At 44.0% G+C, this 17,821-nt stretch overlaps 1 protein-coding gene across 2 annotated transcripts in view; it reads left to right on the forward strand.

The window, feature by feature from the left end:
* SUZ12 (SUZ12 polycomb repressive complex 2 subunit) overlaps window positions 1-13,226 on the forward strand; it is a 309,933-nt gene extending 296,707 nt beyond the window's left edge. For both annotated transcript variants that reach the window (XM_029600710.1, XM_029600711.1), the window contains 6 exons: window positions 349-440; window positions 631-774; window positions 1,876-2,033; window positions 8,916-9,114; window positions 9,879-9,958; window positions 10,625-13,226. In XM_029600710.1, coding sequence (XP_029456570.1) covers window positions 349-440; window positions 631-774; window positions 1,876-2,033; window positions 8,916-9,114; window positions 9,879-9,958; window positions 10,625-10,970 — 1,019 coding nt within the window. In that variant the 3' untranslated portion in view covers window positions 10,971-13,226. The remainder of the gene's footprint in view (window positions 1-348; window positions 441-630; window positions 775-1,875; window positions 2,034-8,915; window positions 9,115-9,878; window positions 9,959-10,624) is intronic.
* Window positions 13,227-17,821: the final 4,595 nt, after the last annotated feature.

Here is a 17,821-nt window from a genome sequence, read left to right on the forward strand (position 1 = left end):
CTTGGGTACAGGTCAATACTGAGTGATTGCAGGTGGTGCACTCGTTATGTAGCAGTGCCCAAAGTTCTAATTGTTCTCTGACTCCACCTGCTGGTAGGGATACACAACCCACTTTTCTGGACTGATCTGTCATGCAGAGAAATAGTAGAACATTAGGAGGAAAGAAGCAGATACTATCCCTAATTTCAGTTATTACAAAGGATTTTGACACACTTGCCCCTAAAGGCCCTCCCCCCAGAACTGAGGTTTTGAAAATGAAAGTTAAACTACTTCGTCTGCTTCTAACAATACATCATATTGCAGTGTAAAAGCATGACATTCACCATATTGAAAAATACTTTTTTGAAGCTGTAAAAGAACCTGTATCAAGAGATCTACAAACAAGAAAAGAGAGAGAGATTGCTAATGAACCTCGACAGAAGTTAAGAATATTTTATCAGGTATAAGTTCTTATATCCATATGTAAGCAGAATTTATAGGCATTGAAACTGTACTGTTCAACATATTAATGTTTTTAGACTGAGTTTAATGAAAATGCTTTTTTTTAAAAAATAATTTAGTTGTAAAAAGTAATGTTGATATATCTTGTCTATGTATAAAGGTAAATATTGCCTTTCATTCTTGCACCAGTTCCTTTACAACAACAACACAAGACAGCAGACAGAAGCCAGAGATGACTTGCATTGCCCATGGTGTACTCTGAACTGCCGCAAGCTCTATAGTTTACTCAAGCATCTTAAACTTTGCCACAGTCGGTTTATCTTCAACTATGTAGTAAGTTTTCACTACATGACATGAAACTTTTAAGCTTGGAAAATATATTTTAAAAGTATGAGAACCTAAATTCATGACCTTTTTAAGAACATAGTGTCACGTTATGTGAGATCATTGAGCCCAACGTCCTATCTCCAATAGTAGCCAGGCTGGATTGCTTGAAAGTAACTGGAAGATTTTATTCGCCTTCTCATCCTCTGGCAACAAATTCCACAGCTTATTTTGTATGTTGACTGAAAATATATATTTTTAAATCTTCTGCCAGTTAATTTCAAGGAATGTTGCTTAGTCCTAGTACTATTTGAAAAGATAAACATTCTGTATTAAACTCTTCCACACCACTCATGATTTTATAAACCTTTGTCTTATTCCTCCTGTCTTTTAACCAGTTACATTGCCTCCTATCCCAAGACTTTTTAATTTCCTGAGGTGTTGTTCATGAGGGACTTTATTAAATGTTTTCTGAAAATTCACATAAGATGTATTGACTGACTCACCCATATCCACATGTACCGGTATACATCTTTAAAGAATTCGAATAGATTAACAAGGCACCATTTTCCTTTTGTTCACTGAGCTTCAAAACAGTCATTCCCCCTCTAAAGCTGTAGAAGAATACATTGGTTTGGATTTAGTGCACTAGATCTTAATTTCTTGACTATTTATTATATATTGTGCTAGAAGATTTTTAAGAGGTTACATTAAAGGACCCTACTGGCATCTTGCAGGCAGCTTTTTTACCAAAGCAACTACAAGCAAAACTGGGGAGGGGGGATATTCTAACATTAAGGGGTAATACAATTACCTGTCTGTGGAAGTAGTTTGGGCTACAACATTAAATCAGTTCAAAGGTAAATTGAACACGTTTATAAAAAATTAGGCTTTATTGGGTATGACTGATAAAAGAACATGTTAGGAAAAATTGCTAATCAGCAGTTCTGAACTGATCACTGTATTAAGTGTTGGAGGATTGGCTTCAGATGGGAGTATGTCCATCTTCCTTTAGCATGCAGCAAGAGTCAGAAAAAGCTTGTTCTCAGACTTCTGATGTTCTTCCAAGCTAATCAGCTTTGTGTAACTGTCTTATCTGTCTTGTTCTAGTATCATCCAAAAGGTGCTAGGATAGATGTTTCCATCAACGAATGTTACGATGGTTCCTATGCAGGAAACCCACAGGATATTCATAGGCAGCCTGGGTTTGCCTTCAGTCGCAATGGACCAGTCAAGAGAACTCCTATCACGCACATCCTTGTTTGCAGGTAGCTAGAGGTGTTATCTGTCAGTGGGGTGCTACACAATGCAGACCTTTGCAGTTATACAGAGATACATTTTGAATCTCTAGTAGTATCATTTTTCTGGGTCAGCAGGAGGGTATTGTCCCTTTTTTTATGCAAATGAGGTTTTTATCCTGCATATACTTGACTTGTAGTTATGAAGCCATATTTTAATTTTGAAAATGCGCAAAACCCTAACAAATTGCATAGATTAAAGGTATGGGAATATACAGAAAATTTCTGCACTTTCTGAAGACTGTTTATTTTTTTATTATAATGGTAATTCAACTGCAGTTAGATATTTGGTGTGGTCTGGCATTATTTTCTGTGTAGGCTCAGTTCTGTTTTTAAAAGCAGAGTGTCATTTTGTAAAGACCAGTATTGACCACAAAAGGGGGTGTGTGTGTTTCTCTGAGGACAAGTAGGATGATAGCCTCACACATGGGTATCATCATCATATGGAGCCCCGAAACAGGAAACTTATGTCAGTTTCTAGAGCTTTGACTGGGCACATTGACCATGCCCAGCATGCCCTATACCACGTGTCCATGCAGGGTCCTTCTCCATTCATTCTCTCTTTTTCCGCGGGGCTGTAAGCCTCGTGGTGTGAGTGAGTTCACTTTGGCTGTTTTTGGCCTTGTGGAAAACTTGGGTATTTTTTTCTCGTGTTTTTCATAATTTTTTCTTGTTCCGTCATTGGGTCCCTCTTGGTGCCCTCCTATAGCATCTTCTAGTCAGAATTTTCGGCAATTCGAGTAAGTTTCCTTTCACTGTTGATTCTCCATGACGGTGATACATCAGGGTTTGCTGGCTCCACCATCATCACCTTTGGTTTGTATCCCTTTTGTCTTGTCTGTCATGGCCACGTCTGGTTTTCAGCGATGCCTCCGGTGCCCAAGGACCATGTCCATCATAGATCCACATGAGATGTGTCTTCTGCCTGGGGGCATTGCTTGATGTCCACAGTTGCCACTTATATGCCCAGATGCCCCCGAAGGGATGACTGCTTCAACTTGACAGAATGGAGCAGCTCTTTGGGTTGAAGAGGTATCAGTGAAGGACCAAGAAGCCGCCCCGATGGACACAGAGCCATAGACATTGGCAGGACAGTCTGTTCCGTTGATGGTGCTGAAGACTGTCTGGCTCCTCGTTATTTGTCTCGGGACTGGGCCAAGCATCAGCACCAGACCCCATCAATGCATGGTGCCAGGTACGGAGATGCACTGGCTTTTACCGCAATACCCCCAAAGCGACCCTGCAGCAAACTATGCCAATCTGGGGATCCATGACTGTCTCCACCAGTTCTGATGCCAGTTACCAATCCATCTCAAGGGTCTGAAGAGGATCTTGCCACCCCTCCTTCCTCCCAATCTGTGTTGACATCGGCAAGATTCAAGGAGGAGCTGGAGTGCCGAGTCTAGCTAGCGGTGGACCAGGCACTGCAGGGCTTCAGCCCTGTGGTACCGAACCCAGTGCCTCCCATCCTCATACCACTTCTGGAGAAGCTCAATGTACTTGTAAGGGTCTTGCCATCCAGGGAACCGGAACCAGCTGGGTTAGTATCAGCATGGCACCGAGGCCTCCACCTACCGATATGGCTGTTGCCAGTTCCTCTGAGGAGGAAGCTCCACAGAGACTGGCAGCGCACAGAGGCCTGCTTACCTCCCTGTCAGTTTCTACCAGTGCCTGCTCCTCTGGACAAAGGCCAAGCACCTAGGGACCCATCCCCTGCGAGAGGATGAGGAACTCTGTGACCCCTGGGGTCTTCCTTCAGAACCTTCTCCAGAGGAGCAAAGGAAGTCTCCACCTGAGGACTTAACCTTCCTAGGTTTAGTGAGGAAGATGGCAGAAGCCATCCCTTTTCAGTTATTGATGGAGGAGGATGCCAGACACAATGCTTGAGATCTTCCAGTTCGTGGAACCTCCTGAGGAGATTGTGGCGGTCTTGGTAGACGAGTTCCTTAAGGAGTTGCTGCTGAGGATTTGGGAACACCCCCTCAGTGTCTCCCATTAAGGCAGACGGGGGTCTACCTTTTCCAGAAGGTGTTGGATTTGATAAGTGTCAGTTGCCCCACCAGTTGGTGGTGGTCGAATTCCCCCTCAAGAAGGCCAAGCGCACTCAGACTCATTTGGCGCTCCCCAGAAGGACCATAGAGCAATGGACACTCTTGGGAGGAAGGTGTTTCAAGGCGCTGTGCTCATTACATGCATCGTTACCTACCCACTGTACATGAGCCAGTACTTGTGGGACATCTGGAATCAGGTGCAGGATATGGCTGAGCAGCTGCCTCAACAGCAGCAGGACACCCTCATGTTGCTGGTGCAGAAAACATGAGATCCGTGTGACCTACCATGTTTTTGAGACAGCATCGAGAGTCTCTGCAGCAGGAATTGGTGCCCGCAGAATGGCATGGCTGCGGGCCTCTGATCTCCGATCAGAGGTACAGGAATGACTTGCTGACTGGCATGTACTGGAGAGAATATCTTCAGAGATATAGGGTAAAGGGATGCTGTGGCCCAACTGTGGGACTATCATGAAACTCTCCACCAGTACTCTGGACCTGTTTTCCTCCTCTAGTTGGCCAGCGAGACCGGGGCCAAGGAAGTCTTTCACCAAACAAAATACGATCCTCTGCACCCTCACTCCTGTCAGCAGCATCAGGGCTCCCGTGGCCGTCCTATGCTACAGAGAGCTCCGAAGCACCTGCCAGCTCCTCACTCAACTTTGGGGATGTGGTTTTGACTGGGTTGTAGGGAGCATACACCAGTTACCTGTTCCTGGGATGATAGACCATGGGATGATAGACCCTCCAGTCGGGGGAATGCTGTGATTCTTTGCAAACCAGTGGCCCAGTATAACCTTGAACCGGTGGGTTCTGTCCTTTGTCCATCAGGGGTACCAATTGAACCTATTGGGTGTCTTGCTAAATTCTTCTCTGTACCTGTTTTGGGGGCTTGTAGCGCTTCAGGAGATACTAGCAGAGCTCTCCTCCCTCTTAAAGGCCAGAGTGGTTGAGCCTGTACCACCAGGACAAAGAGGGCAGGGATTCTACTCCAAGTACTTCCTGATTCCAAAGAGAAAAGACCTAAGGGCCTTGAACAAGTTTCTAAGAAAAGAGAAGTTTCTTAGCGTCTAGTCAGATGTATCCAGAACCAGTGGGTTATGTACCTCTACCAGCAGATGAAGACTGAGCAAAGCTGACATCACAGTGTATATATATATATATATATATATATACTCCTGCAATGTCATCAGCCATCTCCAGCAGATGGTGGACGTGCATCTCCTTACTGGGGATTGCTTTGTTTTAGAAGGAGAAATAAAAGGAAATTTAATTTGCCCTGCTCTCCTGCAGTGATACCAAATGGTCCCTCCCCAGTTGAGAATTCCTGAGGTGATTTCCATGGTCCCTCAGATGAGTGTCTAGATCCAGTTGCTGGTTTTCTCAGCTGGTGTCAACTTAGCTTGGATGTCAAGAGACATATCCTGGGGTATCGGGAGGTTTCTAAACCTTTCCAGAAGACGGATCACCTATTTGTCCTCCATGGTGGTAGTAAATAGGGCAAACCGGCTTAGTGGGTTACAATAGCTCACTGGATTAAAGAGGTGCTCATGGCCACATATATGGATGCTGATCAGCCATTGCCTAGTCAGGGTATGGCTCATTCCGCTATGGCTCAGGCAGTGTCATGGGCGGAAGTTAGATTGTTGTTTCCCATTGACATTTGCTGAGCTGCAACGTGGTGGTCCTTACACATGTTTTCCAGGTATTATCGACTGGATGTGCAGGCCCGAGAGGACGCAGCTTTGCACATGTGGTTTTGACTATACCGTGAGCAGCCTCCTGCCCTATTCGGGAGTAGCTTGGGAACATCCCACTGGTTCTGGATTCATCTGACTAGACGCTAAGAAATGAGAAACTACTACTTTCCTGATATTTTCCTTTTCTTTAGGATAGTCAGATGAATCCAGCTTCCCGCCCTTGGCTGCCAAATGATTGTGCTATGGTAGTCCTGCATGGCTATGTGTTCCAGGAGTTACTTGTAAGTGTTCATCCAGTGCCTAGACTAGTATTAATACATTCTTTGAGATCGCCCCCATCTCTCCGGGACTCATTGTCCTGGTTGCGGGTACTTTCAAATCTGGAACTGGGGGGGGGGAACTTGTTTCGAAGTCTCCCTACCCAAATTATCCTAAGCACAGATGCATCCACCCTGGGGAGGAAAGCTCATGTACATGGGCTCAGCACTCAGGGTTTCTGGTCCACCCAGGAATGCTCTTGTCAAATTAACTTCTTGGAGCTTTGTGCGATCAGATACATGCTATGGGTTTTCAGAGATCGGCTGTCCAACAAAGTTGTCCTGATCCACACCATCAACCAAGTAGCTATGTGGTATGTCAACAAGCAGGGAGGCACGTGATCATACCTCTTGTATCAGGAAGCGGTCCAGATCTGGTTGTAGGCCCTGTCCCATGGGATGGTGCACAGGGCCATGTACCTGGCCAGAACGGAGAAAGTGGTAGTAGACAGAGTTGAGCCTTCAGACCCCATGAATGGTCTCTGGACCAGGGGGTAGCAAATCTGATATTCTGTCTCTAGGGGGAGCCCAGACATAGATCTGTTCGCTTCCCCCTGCAAAAGAAGGTGCCTCACTTCTGCTTTCTGTACAGGTCAGACTGCAAACCAGCCTCCAATGCCCTCGCTCGTTGCTGTTGCAAGGGTCTCCTATGTGCTTATCTTACAATTCCCTTAGTGGTGAAGACTCTTTTGAAGCTTCGCAAGGACAAGGGGGAGTATAATCCTCATAGCTCCTCATTGGCCGAGACAGGTCTGGTTTCCGTGCCTATGGGAGTTGTCCATCTGAAGACTGATCAGTCTGGGGTCTTCCCCAGATCTCACACAAGATAAGGCAGGCTGTGGCATCCCAACCTCCTGACCTTGTCAATCACAGCCTGGATGTTGATAGGTAAATCCTGCAGCCGCTTGATCTTTCAGAGGATCTTTGGTCCTGGTAGCTTCTAGAAAGCCTTCCACTAGAAAGACTTATGGACTGTAGTGGAGGAGGTTTTCCATGTGGTGTGAGCAGAAGGCCCTAGATCCGTTCTCCTGCCCCACACACAAAGTACTTGACTACCTCCTACACCTATCAGAGACTGGCTTAAAGACCAACTCCGTTAGTTCATCTTAGTGCAATTGGTGCATACCACCAAGGTATAGATGGTACACCCATCTCTGTACAGCCTATGGTTGTATGCTTCATGCGGGGCCTGCTTCAACTGAAGCCTCCCACTTTGTCTTGGAACCTCAATGTGGTGTTAGCTCAGCTGATGAAAGCTCCTTCTGAGCCACTGCACATATGTGACATGAAGTTCCTGACCTGAAAGGTCATATTTTTGGTGGAGGTCACGTCAGCATGCAGGGTCAGCGAGCTCAAGGCCTTAGGAACTTATCCACCTTATACTAAGTTTTATCACGATAGGGTGCGTACCCAAGACTACCCTAAGTTCCTGCCTAAGGTGATAACAGATTTCTACCTTAACCATTCAATCGTTCTGCCAATAATCTTTCCCAGGCCCTATTCGCACAAAGGTGAATGAGCACTGCACAGTTTGGACTGCAAGCGATCCTTAGCCTTTTATCTGTGGTGGACAAAAGCCCATAGATATCCACCCAATTTTTTCTTGTGACAAGAATAGGTAGGGCATTGCTGTTGCCAAACAGACACTATCCAATTGGTTAGCAAATTGCATTTCTTTCTGTAATGCTCAGGCAGGACTGCATCTTGGGGGTCAAGTCAAGGCTCATTCTGTCAAAGCTATGGCGGTATCTATGGCCCACTTGTGAGCAGTTCCCATGGAGGAGATCTGCAAGGCTGCAACATGGAGTTCTCTCTACAAATTCACATCTCATTATTGTCTGGATAGGGATGGCTGACGTGACAGGTGCGGCCAGCCTGTCCTTTGCAAACTGTGTTTAACCCAACTCTCCCGCCTAGGTTCAAGATGTCTACCCCTTCGTTACCAGTAGCACCAATGTAGTTGTGCCCATTGGCATCTGGTTAGTATCTATTAGTCCCCTTTTGTGTGAGTAGCAGCCTGTAGCTAGGGATTCACCCATGTGTGAGGACTTCCATCCTGCTTGTCCTCAGAAAAAGCAGAGTTGCTTGCTTACCTGTAACAGATGTTCTCCAAGGACAGCAGGATGATAGTCCTTATGAAACCCGGATGCCACCTCTTGGAGTTGGGTTTCTCCTATTTATTTCGGTTATAATTCTGTTGCAAGATGCATGGTATAAGGTATGCTGGGCATCTGGGCTCCATCTGATGTCACCCATGTGTGAGGGCTAACATCCTGCTGTCCTTGGAGAACACCTGTTACAGGTCAGCAACTCTGATTTCTCCGCATACCTAAGATTCTGTGGTTATTTTAGTGTGATGCAGAAATTCTGATGGCATGCCTAAATTTTAAAATAAATTAAATCCACATAGCTGAAGTTTGGATACCTATGACAGACCCAAAACTTAAGCCTGCATTTCAGAGAGAAGTGTTAAGCCAGACACTTCAAGTGTTAACAGATCAAAAAACATGTATTGCAAGATACAATTCAAAACCAACAGTTGTGTTCATGAAAAACAAAGTGGCTGGGTTACTTCAGCAGGAACACTTTCCTGGTCTGGAGTTACTTCCATAATATCAGTGTGATTCCTAGTATTAACTGGTTAAGTACCAGCTTGTATTTAGATTTTTTTTTAGATTTAATTGTGATTTCTCTAGAATATAATGGGGTTCCCCAGGTTTTAAAAGTTACTCCAACAGACTTTTTAACAAATCCTAAACACTTGGTATATATTTTTTTCAATGTTAGGCCAAAGCGCACAAAAGCCAGCATGTCAGAGTTTCTGGAGTCAGAAGATGGAGAAGTAGAACAACAGAGGACATATAGTAGCGGTCACAATCGATTGTATTTTCATAGCGACACCTGCTTACCTCTCCGGCCACAGGAGATGGAAGTAGACAGTGAAGATGAAAAGGATCCGGAATGGCTACGGGAGAAAACCATTACTGTAACTATTAACCACCTAAAAAAAATCATAATTAAGTTCTTGTAGCTCAAACTTACATGACTGGATAAACCATTTTAGCTCTTGGCCCATTTGTTTCCTTCTGCAACTTCCTTTAGGTTTTCACCTCAGTCCGAGCCAGTCTCTCTTACGCTAGGGCACAAGAGTCTTCATGCAACTACCTGGGAGTGGGCTAAAGGGGTCTTTTGTGTTATAGGTCATTGCATTTGCCATTGAGCCACTAGGTTGTTCCAGCCTGGCCTGAAAAGTTTGTCATAACACATTTTGCAGTACTAATTCCCAGAAGTGTGGATTGTCATTCTTAATTTTTATCATCAAAGACAGCAAACTGCATGTTCTAATTATTTGGGCTAGTTTCCAAGACTAAAAGCCTAAAAGGGTTTGGCTTGATTTTATTTGGGGGGAGGGTCATGGGTGTATAACTATTTTCTTGTCTATTTCCTTAGGGCTGGTGAAGGTAGAATTATAATTCTTAGATTACCCAAAGGGTACTAGTTAGAAAGAATAGACAATTGTGCATTTATTTCCATATACAATTTTCTGCTATAGGCTGCTGGGGTGAGAATTTCAATGGAACAACTTTTAGCTTAATTTATGCTCAGTGTATTTGTTACAAAGCCAGCCTGCTCTTCTTTCTGACACTTGCTAAGAGTAGGATAGTTTGTATGCATTGCTCACAGCTTCTGGGGATAAATGAAGTCAGCACGTGTTCCTATAAATACATTTCAAATTGCATTTCATTTCAGCAAATTGAAGAATTTTCTGATGTTAATGAAGGCGAGAAGGAAGTAATGAAGTTGTGGAACCTTCATGTTATGAAGCATGGGTATGCAGATAAACTTGCTGAAATTTGAAAGAACAGATGTTGAATTCTAAAAGTGGATTTTGGGAGTTTATTTTATTTACTACACAGAACTAGTTATATTTAGTGATTTTGGCAGTCTTCTGTAAACGTGACTTAATACGCAATATTTAGTTTGGTGTATTGTCCCCCAATTGATTGTTAAATTATTCATGTTATAGGGAGTATACATTTATACTTTACTTTTAGCTAATACATATATTTGCTTCATAATGAGAAGGTCAGAAATGCATTTAGTAAATTTTAGCAGAATAGGTGTAGTTCTCTCTTCCTTTTATCAAATGGAAACACAGATCAACAATGTGTGTGGGGGGCGGGGGGAAGCTGTCTCCAGAAAATGAGAATAGTTTGTATTTAACTGTGATAAAAGGCTCTGATGTATGCCTGCTGTAGTATATCTTGTCCATCTTGCCCCCTTCTGTTTTCTTGGCCTCTGACCATTATATCTGTTAAAAGGTAAACCAAATATGAACTGTAGTCACTCTTAAGTTTGAAATAGTTATTTCTAGTTTCCAGGGCGTTCTGAACTGTATTCCAAATACATCTGTACACCCCACTAAAGTAATGTAAAAATACTTGCATAGCTTTTAAAACAAATTATTTTACAAACCTGTTTTTTGTGTGTTCTAGGTTCATTGCTGATAATCAGATGAATTATGCCTGTATGCTTTTTGTGGAAAACTATGGACTGAAAATAATCAAGAAGAACCTTTGTCGAAATTTTATGCTTCATCTGGTCAGCATGCATGACTTTAACCTCATTAGCATAACAACAATAGACAAAGCAGTATCCAAACTTAGGGAGATGCAGCAGAAAGTAGAAAAAGATGAAACTGTTGTCCCAGCAAGTGAAGCGGTTGCTGAAGAACAGAACGGGACAGTGAATGGTTATAGTGACAGCAATGGAAAAGATAAAATTCCAGAACAAGAGGGTGTCTCAGGAGTCCCGAAACAGAGCAAGAGGCAAAAGCTCTGAAAGAAAATGGTAATGTATGTGGACAAACACTGAAACATAGCTGACAGGCAATTGCTAGCTCTATAAAAGGAAAAGGTTCCAAACAGGCGCACTATAAGGTGAAGTAGATGAGCCCAGCAAAAGATCCTAGTGACAGGGATCCTGTATTCAGTCCGTTGTACAAGTACTACATCCATATCTGTTTTAGTGATGTAATGAAAAAATGTTGCTTGGAACAATACAACAACTTTTTTTTATAACTTTCGTATCTTATAAAATTTACAGAATTTATCAACATCATTTAAATACGTGTAAAACAGATTTTGATATTAGTTTTTGCATATGTTGGCTGTTTTTCCTATAATGGAGTTGTAAACATTTTGTTTTATTTTTGGAAGTTTTTGTTTAATTGGAATCATTTATCTTTTGATAAATGTATCCCAGGGGGGTGGGGGGCTCCTTGGTTTTTTTCTCCTTTTCAGTCTTGACCTTTGTTTCAAGAAATTCATTTTTCTCCTTGACAAATTTTGAGGATTTTTTTTCTACTAAATACTTTTTAAATACCTTGCAAAATGAAAATAGCACTTTGTCTTGTGCCTGTTTGGAAGTCCCTTAGCTTTTTCACATTGCTGACACAGTGAAAAACATTAGCTTTTTGAGGTTAATGGCAATTTTTTTTTTTGCAAATTAATCTGATTTGTTCTGTTCCTTTTGAACTTGAATATTCCTGTACATTCTATATTTTTATTATTGCTGAAATACAAATTACAGAACAGCCCCATGCATCAAGGAATTTTTTCCCCATGGGCACAAAATAAGTGAACGTGTTTGGAGGATGAGAACCCAGAAGGTTTTCAGGTGTCTAACACTTGATTTTTTTTCATTGGGGTTGCATCCTAATCAACTGGGCTAACTTTTTTAGATTGGGACTGCTGAGTTGCCAATTTTGAGAGGAAAAATGCACTGTAAAACTGGACCAGAAAATGTGTTGCACTTTTTATGCAAGTATTCTGTGGTGTATTGTATTCTATGTGTAGAATATAAAATACAGACACTAAGCAAAGATGATACAATGTTTTGTGAGCAGCATTGGACTGCAGCTAAGAACACATTTTATGCATATGTTTACAGTTTTTTCCAGTGGAAAGTAGTTTCACTACTGGCGCACAGTACCAGCAACAAGAGGCTTTATTCCAGCAAGCACTGTGGTCATGTGACATCACCTCTCAATATAGAGATTTTTTTTTAACTATCCTTAAATATTGCTTTTTCATATTCTTTATTTATAAAGGAACAATGCTGCTCTAAATACAGGTATTTTAATTTTTTTTTTATTTCACCACAAGATGCACGTCCCTATTTTTGTTGAATTGAGGGATGTTTTATCTTTGGTGTCTTCAGAAATTTATAAACTGTAAATAGTGATTTGAGTGGTCTTTAAGACATGTGTATAACTGAGACTATTTAACTAATGGTGTGGATGTGATTTGTCATCCAGTATTAAGTTCATAGTCACTGAATTTGTGTAAGAATAGGAAAGCAGGAAGCTGCAGCTTTCTTTAGGCTCCTGGATTTGCCAGCTCACTGAATGGGTTAAAGTAGACCTTTTAATTATGCCTCTGAAGGACAATTGATGAAGCATTTCCCTATGGCTTTAATTTGCTAAAGCTCTGCACATATGTAAAAATAGATTATTTTAGGGAGCTCTAGTTCTAGATGTATTGCTTTTTGTCATTTCTTAAGCAATTATGCTCTTAATGCTTAAAGGAAGGCTGGCATTTTTTGCACAAAAAGTTGGTGATGGCCCCCTCCCAAAAAAAAGTAATTAAATTACTTCTGTCCAGTTAAACTTTTGTCATGTTTATTTCTTATAAAAGCTGAAAAATCTTGTTTATCTCTATAATATGCCTTTTTCTATATGTACTTGAAGGAGAGAACTTTTTTGAAGAGAATCATGTACGCTGGTAAACATTTGAATGGTACAGTAGATGTAAAGAAACAAGTCCAGTTTGTCTAAATGAACTTTGTTTTTACATTAAATGTTAATATTTGGAAACAAATTTGTACATACAAATCAGTAATATAAAATCTGTCTTGATAGTCCAGTCCTCTCTTGTCTGAATTAAAGTGAAAAGGCAATACTGTACACAGAACTTAGGAGGAGTGTGATTTTTTTCTACCAATGATGAACTTATATTACATGTTTAAAGACAGTTTATGAAAATGTCAATTTGTATATGAAAATAAAACTCTATAGGTCACTGTTTTACAACTCCAGGACCAGTCATGTTAGCATCCTTTCTTATGAATGATTAGAAACATTAGTTTTAGTGAGCTTATAACACTGTGCCGAGTACAAATAGGGCTTCCCAGATTGTTTTCAATTCTCTGTGGACAAGGAGGACAAATGTAGCCATACAAGTGGGTAATGTCATCTGACTCTGTACAAACATGGAACATGCTGTCTACATAGTTCAGAAAGATCTAGTCTTCTGTTGGTCAATGCCTACACAGAATATTTTACATGGACAAGTTAATGTCTGGAAGCTCTATATACTGTGGTTGCAGTCTGGCTCCCCATAAGATGGTCTTACCTCTTTATTACCTATATTAGGACCTGCTGGGTCATACGAGTCCTGTGACCTACTGGGGAGATTGGGAGTAGAGTAGTAATCAGCATTGAGATTTGTTTTTTACTTTTATATGCATTTATTCATGTTTCTCTGTTGCATGTGAATTATTTACATTTTCAATAAACTTTAACTAGAAAAAATAAAGAAAGACCTAGAAGTCTTTCTGAGCATGACCACATATTCCCATGCAGCCACTGCCTTGCAAGCCTCAGTAATTTATTTATTTTTTTTTTCGCTATGGTGGAAGAATACATGTTCACATGCTCGCTCTCTCCTGCTGCTGTTGCATGTTTTTGTGGGTATTTTTTTTCCTCATCAATGTTTTGTAAATTTTTTTTTGAGGTGGCTTGATAAAGTATTTTTCCTAGTTTCTTTTCAGCCTTAACATGTTGGAAAAGTTCTAAAGCAGGTAAATCTTTTAAAATTTGTTCAAAATGTAAACATGAAATGTCTAGCTCAGATGCATATGATTTGTCTCAGGTACCTTGGCCCAATCATACTGCTGCCGATTGTTTGGCATGGTGGAAAAATGTGAGCCAGAGCACTTTCCTATGGGAAGGTAATAACCTGAAATATCAGTTCTCCTCTTCTTTCGATAAGGAGAGGAGCTCAGAGGCAGTGGCACACTAAATAGGCCAGAGTCTCCCACAGGTGGGAGCCATAGTTTGCATACTTCTAAGGAGTGGAAAAAGTATGCCATCGGCACCATTCTGAGGCTTCTTCAACATGGAAAACCCATGGTTCTGTCTAGTCATTCGAAGCACTGTACAGAAACCTAATCAGCACAGACACTCAGCTCCATCTACTATGGATGTCAAAGCACTTGTGCCGAAACTTCTCATGGCAGCTATGCTCTCGGTACAGAAGCTTATGGCACAACCAGCCTTCAGAGTAGAGGCTTTTCGTAACGGATAGTCTCCCTCAATCTTGGTTCCAGAATCAGATACTTCTTTCTCCCAGGACAAGCAGGATGGTAGTCCTCACAGATGGGTGACATCAGATGGAGGCTGACATGGTATACTTTTGTCAACATTTCTAGAAACTTTGACTGGCGCACTGAGCTTGCCCAGCATGCCACTAACCCTGTAGCCACAAGGGGACCCCCTTCAGTCTCCTTTTATCTGTGATGCTGTTGCCTCATGGTTGGTGGAGCTCTCATTTATTTTTCCCTCAAAGAATTTCAACGTTCTTTCTTCTGTTTTTCCCTGCCTTGGGGTCCCCCATTGCAAATCGATTCTTCCGGTGTGTTTGGTAGGTATTTTTTCGTGTTGCGGTCTGTTCCCAAGTGTCTACCTCCTGGTGGCCACTGGCCACAGACTGCGCGCCACTTTTTTCAGTGGCAACCGGTTTTAGGAAGTGCCCTGAATGTTCGTGGACTATGTCCATCACGGACACACACACGACGTTTGTGTCCTGTGTCTCGTGCCTTCCCATGATGTCAGTCAGTGTCCCAGCTGTGCTCAGATGACCCCCAAAGGCAGGCATGCCCGCCTGGACAAGATGGAGCACTTGTTTGGTTCCAAGCAATTGTCTCCATCGACTCCAGTAACCAGGTACGTCGAGTCATGGGGATCGATCTGACTCGGGGCCTTCGGTGCTTCGCCGTGATGATCAGGGGGCGGGAGATTGCTCCTCACCAGCATTGGGACATTCGAAGGCTTCTGGATCATCATCTTCAGCGCCGGAGAAGGACAAAACCGAACACTGTGGGAAGCAACGACCTGTGGGGAGATGCCTCCTCCAAACACTCCTTGGAGGCCTCTGAGGACCTTTTGTCAGAGCCTTCTCCCCCAGACGACAGACGGCACTCGCCTCCTGAGGACTTAACCTTTGTGAGGTTTGTGCGGGCGATGGCAGAGACCATTCCCTTCCAACTTTTAACTGAAGAGGATGCCCGCTACAAGGTGTTGGAGGTTCTCCAATTTGTGGACGTCCCTAAGGAAAGTGATGGCCGTCCCGATACATGAGGTTCTCCTGGACCTCCTGTACCAGCTCTGGGAACACCCGGGTTCCGTGACTTCGGTCAACAGAAAGACGGGCGCCACCTATTAGTGCAACAGACCCTGGGCTTCCAGAAGAGCCAGTTGCCTCACCAGTCAGTGGTGTAGTGGAATCAGCCCAGAAAAAGGCCAAGAGAACCTTCCCTCACCCCTCCAGGGAAGGACCGCAGAGCCTTAGATGTTCTAGGCTGGAAAGTTTTTTCCAAGAGGCCATGCTCATCATCTGAATAGCAGCATACCAGTTGTACATGAACCAGTACAACCGGAACCTCTATAAACAGGTCAAGGAGTTTGCTGAGGGCCTCCCACAACAGTTCCAGGAGGGCCTGGAATCCATTCTCCAAAAAGGATTTGAGGCTGATAAGCATGAAGTGAGGGCGGCCTACGACGTCTTTGAGACGGTGACAAGGATCCCAGCGGCAGGCATTAGTGCCAGATGCTGGGCCTGGCTGAAAGCCTCCGACCTTCATCCAGAGGTCCAAGACAAACTGGCCGACCTCCCCTGTACAGGAGAAAACCTGTTTGGGGACAAAATGTGGGACGCAGTGGCCCAGCTCAAGGATCACCATGAGACCCTGTGCCAGTTGTCTGTTACCATCTTGGAACCCTCCTCGGCGACCTGCAGGGCACCACATAGAGATTCCAGAAAGCAATTTTACAGGCAACAGATATTACTTTCCAGCCTCACGTGCTCATCCGGCTCAGGCTACCCAAATGGGCCACCTTTGCCAACAGCAGGTACCTCGGGCTCAGCCAGCCCCTTAGCCTAGCCCTGCAGCTTGCTTTTGACTGGCACAGAGAAAGCAGCAGCCCTAACCCCAGTGCCCGCACCGTCTGACCCACCGATGGGGGAGCCGACTCTGCCTATTTGCAAAAAACTGGTCCCCCATTACAACTGACTGGTGGGTGTTATCCATCGTAGCACGGGGTTACCACCTGAACCTTCTCAGTGTTCCCCCCCAGACTCTCCACCCTCTCCTGCATGGAGCCTCGTGGAACACACGTCGACCCTCGAGCTAGAACTCTCGGCCCTGCTACAATCCAGAGCCGTAGATCCAGTCCCCTAGGCTCAACGTGGCCGGGGGTTCTACTCCAGGAATTTTCTCATTCCAAAGAGAACAGGCGGCATCTATCCCATCCTCGACCTCCAGGCCTTAAACAAGTTCCTCCAGAGAAAGTGGTTCAAAATGGTATCCTTGGGTACCTTACTCGCGCTTCTGAGTCGAGGGGACTGCCGGTCACTCGACCTACAGGATGCTTACACACACATTGACATCTTTCGGCCTCATCTGAAATATCTGCGCTTCGTAGTAGGCCAGCAGCACTTCCAGTACAGAGTTCTCCCCTCTGGGCTTGCCTCTGCATGCCGGGTCTTCACAAAGTGCCTGGCAGTGGTGGGAGCACATTTGTGCCGGAAAGGAGTGCATGTGTTCCCATATCTGGACGATTGGCTCATCAGAAGTTCTTCAAGGGCAGGAACCCCCCTGCAGTCCCTGAATGTGACGGTGGGGCTCCTCCAATCGCTGGGGTTCCTTGTCAATTTCCCGAAATACCAGCTGATGCCGTCCCAGCATCTCAGTTTCTTTGGGACAGATATGGACACCACGGTGGCCAAGGTGTTTCTTCCCAGCTAATGCATAGCCACCCTGGCTGGGTTTGCCAGGTCTATGCGTCGCTGGCATAAGGCCTCAACCCGCTTACTCCTGAAGTTGCTGGGTCACATAGCGTCGTCCATACACGTCACCCCAATGATCTGCCTGGCCATGAGGGTTACGCAGTGGACTCTGCGATCTCAGTGGCACCAAGGCTCTCAAGAACTCTACACTGGTCCAGATAACCGAACCACTTCAGCTCTACATCGCCTGGTGGGCTCAGGAGTCCAACCTGAGCAAGGGACTTCCTTTTCAGCCCCCGGCTGCTCAGGTGATCCTGACCATAGATGCCTCCAGCTTAGGCTGGGGGGCCCATGTCAACGACCTCCGTACGCAAGGCGTGTGGGCGAAGCCCGAGGCAAGATGCCAGATAAATTTTCCGGAACTCTGAGCAATGCGATATGCACTCTACGCATTCCAGGACTGCCTGTCCAACAGGATCCTCTTGATCCAGATGGACAACCAAGTGGCCATGTAGTACGTGTACAAACGGGGGCACAGGTTCTTATCTTCTCTGCCAAGAGGCAATGCAGATTTGGGCCTGGACCCTGTCACATTCCATGCTCCTGTGTGCATTCTACCTGGCA

Source organism: Rhinatrema bivittatum, chromosome 4 (genome assembly GCF_901001135.1).
Source record: "Rhinatrema bivittatum chromosome 4, aRhiBiv1.1, whole genome shotgun sequence".
In the NCBI taxonomy this organism is placed as follows: domain Eukaryota; kingdom Metazoa; phylum Chordata; class Amphibia; order Gymnophiona; family Rhinatrematidae; genus Rhinatrema; species Rhinatrema bivittatum.